Here is a 7,289-nt window from a genome sequence, read left to right as displayed (position 1 = left end):
GTGAAAACTTTATTCCACTGCCCATGTAACGTGACCGGTACCAAACACTGACATGGAAATGACAAGCAAGTTCCAATGTAAATGATAATAAAAAACAGACTAATTTGCATGTAACATTTGATATGAAACAAAACAATGAGGATGAACTTGCCCCGCTCCCCCCAAGCCCCCCCCGAGCAAACGTTATAATAGGGGTAGGCTACATGTCCATAATTTTTTATTAATGTGAACTCCCAAACAAGGAACTTAAACAAGGGAGGAGGTCATTCGGCCCATCAACCCTATGCAATAGTTGCCAACCTATGGTTTTGTCCATGCTCTGTTATTTATTGAAAGCTGAGTTTCAAGGAAGGAAGTAGCACATCCCATTTTAAAGTCTTTGGTACGACTCTGGCGGGGTTGGGTTCAAACTACCAACCTCCCAGGGATCAGAGTGGAGGCTCCAACAATTACGCCACCAAGTCTGGTTAAATTAAACATTAACCAATTGTGACTCCAACTTGGCCCCATATTTGTTGGAGAAATTTGCAGTGTGCAGAGGTTCAGGTCTTAGGGCCCTGTCACACCTTGACGTTTTAGCCAGCGTATGGCAAGGTATCAAAATGTATGTAAAATGCTGGCGTACGCTGAACTATCGATTTTTTTTTTCCAGTTTTGGACGTATTCATAACGAGTTGGACGTATGCATAACGTATTAGTAACGTACATAGAACGTTTTGATAAGATATAGATAACTTCTCTCAACGAATGCTGAGCGTGTTGTCGGCGTTCACAACCTATGCCCAACGGTAGTCTAACTTATGTATAGCGTGGCAGCGTATCGCCGACGATCACTTGGCGTAGGCTATTAATAGGCTGCGGCTGACGATTCAAATCATAACCACACTAGACATCGAAGTGTCAAGCCGCTGTCACACCTTGACATTTTAGCCAGCGTATGCCGACGTATGAAAAATTTGCCGAATACGCCGGCACACGTCGAATACGTTATGGGTAAGTTTTGTATACGTTAAGAGCACTCTGATGCATGCTGAAGCACACTGGCATACGTCGTAGTACGCCGAGTACATCAACAAATTTTCAGCATGTTGAAAATTTTTCGACGTATGCCAGTGTATGCCACACGTTCCGCATACGCTGGCCATAAGTTGGAGGCACGTTACGCGATTGTTGACACACGTCGACACACGTTACTTGTAACTTACTCATAAGTCGAAACACGTTGAGGTAATGGTTAGCGTCAGTGTTCCAGACTCCCTGTTTTTTTTTGTTTTTTGTTTTTTGTTTTTTCTTCGGTATGACGGTGATGTTGACACTTCGATTTCTAGTGCGGTTATGATTTAAATCGTTGAGCGGCAGCCTATTATTATATTATATTATCCCTACGCCTCCAGTCCGTACGCCGCACACTTCTTTCCTGTGGATACGTAATAAAAAGATGACCTGCAGGCTTTCGGTTTCATGTTCTGGCGTTCTGCTCGAAGACAGGTCTTTTACTGCCGAAGCAGTTTATTGGCAAGAGTTGTGCTGGGTGGTTTGCCGTTACCTTGCCATCGGTAGGGCAGGGATATGGATTTTTTTCCAGGGTGCTGGTGATAGCTCGCCTACTCTTCATGAAGGACAACGTGGGATCTTTAACGTCCACCAACTAATGCCGGCCGACGGAACGCCCAGTTTAACGTCCATCCAAGAGATGGCACACGCATTGATGAATCACCCTGCCTGTGAAACACCAGGATGACAGTTTATAGTTGGGTCAGGATTAAAACCCAGCCTTGATGCCGAGAGGCGAGTGTGCAGGGTGCAATTTGTTGGGGGGATTTTCCTGGCTCTGGTTTTTAAATTCCTGGCATTGCACTTGAAATTTCCATCCTGGGGTTTGGGTGAGGGATAAATTTAACCCCCCTCTCCCCTCCCCCCCAAAAAAGAAGATTTTGTATTCATGGTGATTGAATTACTGCAGTTTTAACGTCTGACATTTAATAATGATGAATGTACGTTGCATCCTTTTTGAGCACAAACTGATCAGTATAATATCAACATGACATCATGTGAACATGAACTAAAAACTGCAATTTGGACGTTCATGGTTTCACTTGATCTGTCTCATGCTGTTGGGCTGTATAATGTAGATCGGAGGGCATTGCACTTATCCATTATGATCATCTCACAAAATGACACGTGACAAAGCACAGCAAATAAATCAATTAAAATCGACTACATCATCGTCATTACGTTACTGTATTTCAATCAGACATTATATATATATATATATATATATATATATATATATATATATATATATATATATATATATATATCCGTTGTCCTGTCAAACTTTGATTTAAGTGGTAACTGGAAGGGCACTCAGTGGTGTGCATACCTCTGCCAAGTAATGCCTGATCCATGAGAACATATCGGACCCAATACATTTTTGAAATTTCATGCTATACAGTACTATATCGTTTTTGGCCTCATCTTTCAATGGTGAAGAATCACTTTAAAAATTAAATAATTTTCGTATCCAAATCCGGATTCGGATCTTCACAGAAATTGAATCAATTCTTCCTTGTCAAACACCTAACCTGTCCACCAAGTTTCGTTTGAAACCGTCCACCGTTTTGAGATATCGTGCTCACAAACAGGCAGACAGACGGACAGGAAGGGTGAAAACATAACCTTCCACCTGCAGTGACAGAGGTAATACGTTTTGAATGTGTGCATGAAAAGCTTCGATAGTTACAAGATTATTTTTTCATTACGTTTTTTTATACCAGTAAGAAATGTATAATTGGTGATATTTTTAGGTTATTTCTCCGAAATATGCTCATGGAGTGGGTGCCGGTGTCCCGTCGTATGTACATCCATTAACATTGAACTAAAACTTCTTCTCACAAACTACCTGATCGATTATGGATCACATTTGGTCCGATGTGCCAGGACAGCAAAATCTCATGGGGTCACAACCCCATGAGAGCTGGGTTGTGGGTTGTGACCTGAGAGCTGGGTCGGACAGACGAGCCGATGAGACGGGACGGGACCTGAGAGACGGGTCCCATGAGAGCTGGGTTGTGGGTTGTGACCTGAGAGCTGGGTCGGACAGACGAGTCCCATGAGACGGGACGGGACCTGAGAGACGGGTCCCATGAGAGCTGGGTTGTGACCACACAACCCATGTGGGGTCACAACCCCAACCCCTCACAACCCCATGAGCTCCCCATCTGGATGTGCTCCCTATAAAGGGGGAAAAAGTGGAGTTATACCCCAAATGTAGGCATTTTATTCAAAAAATATTCTTCTCAGAAACCGCCAGACAAATCCAGACCAAACTTTTCACGAGACTTTGGGACCATGCCCTAACCTTAAGTTGTGCTCCTCATAGCCGTACCTCACCTGGAAAGAGGACCATAGGCCCCCTCCCCGAATCCCTCTTTTTCACGAAAACATCTTCTCCACAACGACTTGAGAAAGACGGAGAAAATTTGGTCCAATGCATGAGGACAGTAAGGTCTCATGGGATTGTGCTCCCCTTCCAGATCCTTCCATTAAGAGGGGGCTAAAGGGGGGTTTTGCTCAAAATGTTGCTATTTTATTTTAAAAATCTTCTCAGAAACTGACAACCGAAACCAAACCAAACTGGCCACGCGGAATCGTGACTATGCCCAAACCCTAAGTTGTGTTCCTCATGGCCGAGTCTGCCTTGGAAAGGGGGCCACGGCCTCCCTCCCCTAATCCCTCAAGATCACTAAAACATTTTCCTCACAAACTACCTGACTGATATGAACCATATTTGGTACGATAAATCAGAACAGTAAGGTAACATGGGGTTGTGCTCCCCATCCGCATCCGCCCCCTACAAGAGACTGAAAAGAGGGATTTTTGCCTCGAATTCAAGTTCAAACCGCCAGCCAGATGCAGGCCAAACTCTTCATGAAGGGTACGGACTATGCTGTTAACTTAAGTTGTGCTCTCCATGACCATACCACTTTGGGAAGGGGAGCCATGGCCCCTTTCCCCTCAAACCCCATTCTCACACCGCCTGTTGGTGAAATTTCTGTCATTCCCCTAAGGGACTATTTCTAATTGCAATGTCACCTTTACAACTTACAAGCAATGCATAACAATGGTGACATAAAGCTGAAAAGTCAGAAATTTAAATTAAAAAAAAAACATCCTTGATGTCTGTCAATTTTATCCCTCCACTGGAAATTTTTCAAATCGCACCCTGAGAGTGTGCATACCTCAAGGTCATCCTCAAGGCTTTGCTACCATTTTAAAATGCCATTATTGTTAATTTATTAATTTCCGATTTCGGCAATTATGGTGGTCGGTTGTGTGGGTCATTCTGTGTGTCTGTCTGTCTGTTTGTTTGTTTACGTGTTTGTTTACCCTGTAGCAGCCACACTATTTCAGCGATCATGACCAAACTTGGTGCAGATGTCGGCCATGGTCCAACTTAGACACTTGTCGTTTTTGGTGAATCAAGGTCAAAGATCAAGGTCAAGGTCACCGAAAACCGAAATTCTTATTTTCGCAATAACGTCCGCAAAAATGGTCGTATCGACTTCAAACCAAATCCAAAATGTGCATCTTCCAATTAAATACTTCATCCAACCATATGTCTCATTGCGGTGTCACACCAACACCCTTCTTAGCGGTCAGGGGTCGAATGTCAGGGGGTCGGGTCAAAACTTTCAAATTGCGATAAAAATGCCATTTCAAGTCCGATTGACTTCCAAGTTATGATCATGACCAAACTAAGTGCAATAACTCATTAAACAGTAGCACTATCGACTTATAAGAACCAAATTGATTTCCAGGTTTTTGTTTTTTCAGAGATCATGGAGATATGACAAAGTTATTCCGGCAATTCCTTGCTCAACGAGCAATTTCATTTGTTTATTTATTTATTTATTTTTCAAAAACACAAGTTTACCATATTTTAATTACTGCGGCATATTGTACTGTTGTACTTATTGTCTGGAGCGTTGACAATTTCAAAAGTAGAAATACAAAGGTTCATATCAGAGCTTGATTCTGCCTGTCGTCCTTCCGAGGTCGACAAAATGAGTGCCAGCTTGCTGGTATACTGCGTCGGAGTGGCGACCCTTCCAGCCAAGTAGACTGCTTAGGCAGCACCAACGCTCTGCACAGAGTATGCTCCCGATGGATGGATGGATGGATGGATGGATATCAGATCTTTTAAATGCTTTATATTATGCCGCGGTTAGTTTCCACCACCCGTGGTTTGAGTTAACCGCAAATGGACACAACACTATGCCAATTTCTTCAGGATGCAATGGAGGAATGCACATTCGCCTCTGAGCTGTCCAACCTGGGTTTGAAATCCGACTCGGCAATAAACTACCATCCTGGTGTTTCTCATGCATGGCGAGGCATCGATTATGTGTGCCGTACCTCGGATTAACTGGGCGTCGCGTCTGTCAGTGTGAGTAAGTAGCTGTTAAAGATTCCATGGTATTCTTCGTGAAGAATAGGCGAGCATTTCCCGACACTGTTCAAATTCCAAATTCATTATCCATCCTACAGGTGGCACTACTCAGCATAGAAAAGAATGCTGCCTGCAGCCATGTCCTGCATATGAAAAGAAGATCTAAGTGGTTGAATTATTTATTTATTTTTGCACAGTTGTAGTCACACATCAGAGTTGTATCTTGCATTGAATGCAAGACTGCTTGGATTGTCCTTTAAACCAGTAACTTGTCAGCAAATTATCCACTCTTAACACTGTTGTTCACGATGGTGCCTTTCTTCTTCCATTACGTTCCTAACGTCAAACATCTCGCTCACCGAGATGTTACCAGTGCTGGGAGATGGGATTTACATCTAAATATGAATATTCCAACACTAAAATGTTCTTGATCATGAGCATTGTTCTCTTTTTTTTTGGTATTTTATTTTATCAACCTACTCTGTGGACATTAAATTGTATTTAATTAAGATTTTTTAAAAAGATGCTTGTTAGATTTTTGATTTCCACCTGTGTGTCTGGGCCAATCGATATTAAATTTTACACACGTGCTGGGGATGCCCAGGGTCAGGTCATGGGTACAACCTCCCTCCCTGCTTACAAGGAATATAAATGTATGTGTGTGTTTGTAGTCTGAAAATCAAGAAACTGACCTCATAAGGAAATTTGGTCATTTGGCCCATCATTGCCGTGGTGCACTCTCGGTTTATCCATCTTGATGGCTTGCTAAAGTCTAAATAACCAGATCTTGATCAGGTGATCCAACTTGCTTGTTATATACATACCATGGAGTTGTGTCGAAGGTGGGAGGAGGGGGATGGCGGTGGAGGCTCAAAAGGGAAAAGGTACGGGAGTGTGAGAGGAATGAGCAGAGGAGGAGAAATGTCGGGGAATAAAGGAATGCTTCTAATTGGAACAATCAATTTTGGCTGATGAACACCCGCTTCCAATTGTTACGTTCCAATGAAGATTTCATTGGATTAACTGTTTAATATGCATGACCTTTATGCGTAGTCGATTCATTGGAGGCAAAACAGAATGCATCATGCAAAAAGCCTTTTTCCGCATTCACCATCCAGAGTCCCCCACCGCAGGCCCCTCTGACTCGGCCCGCCTGTGAAGCCTGCCTGTCAGCTGCTGCTCCACCTTATAAGGCTCCGAGTGTCGGAAACAGACTCCTGTCCTTTCTCGTGACTGTACTGATTGAAAGACTCTCACTTCGCTGCCTTTGTGGAACGTCACAGCGTTTTCTGCCGATAATTTGGCCTTTGGTTTAATAATTTTGAAAGTGCATTTTCTACCGTCTGAAGTTTTGAGATATTTTGAGCTGAGGATTTTGCTGTACTCTTGGCAGCGAAGTTTGTTTTATTTATTTATTTATTTATTTATTTGCGCAAGTGAATAGCCTATTCTCTGCTGATTTTATTGAGCCCTTGGCACTGAAGACACCTGAGAATCGAATTTGTTTTCTCACAATGGACAACGATGGCTGTTCTCTTTGGATTCGCTAAATGACAGTGAGCCACTCTTTGGCCATCGTCTTCATGGTCTTTGCGCCCTTTCCGCTCAATATATTCCGACATGCTACCATCTGCCAGAAAGCTTGACGCTGTTTCGGGATTCTATGCTCGCCTGGGCTATGTCACCGCACTTCCTGGACAATGCCATTATCTCACCGACCAACATGAGACACCTGTAAGTACATATTGCTGTTGAGAGCTCGTCGATGCCTTTGGGTTTGATCTGCTTGATAATGTGCGTTGTCAGCAACGAATGCACTCTGGTTTTAAGAAACTTT

The 7,289-nt window shown here is 43.1% G+C and overlaps 1 protein-coding gene across 5 annotated transcripts in view; it reads left to right on the top strand.

The window, feature by feature from the left end:
• LOC147011019 (uncharacterized) overlaps positions 1–7,289 on the top strand; it is a 192,033-nt gene that overhangs the window by 35,286 nt on the left and 149,458 nt on the right. The window contains exon 1 of one of the 5 annotated variants that reach the window (XM_085859130.1): positions 6,627–7,186. The exons of 3 other annotated variants lie outside the window; for them this stretch is intronic. In XM_085859130.1, coding sequence (XP_085715256.1) covers positions 7,116–7,186 — 71 coding nt within the window. In that variant the 5' untranslated portion in view covers positions 6,627–7,115. Of the gene's footprint in view, positions 1–6,626; positions 7,187–7,289 lie in introns of those variants that run through there. One more of the 5 variants, XM_085859133.1, reaches the window with a different exon arrangement.

This window comes from Eptatretus burgeri, chromosome 16 (assembly GCF_056783735.1).
Source record: "Eptatretus burgeri isolate ZD-2024b chromosome 16, Ebu_testis_v1, whole genome shotgun sequence".
Lineage (NCBI taxonomy): Eukaryota > Metazoa > Chordata > Myxini > Myxiniformes > Myxinidae > Eptatretus > Eptatretus burgeri.
This window is presented reverse-complemented; position numbering and strand designations above follow the sequence as displayed.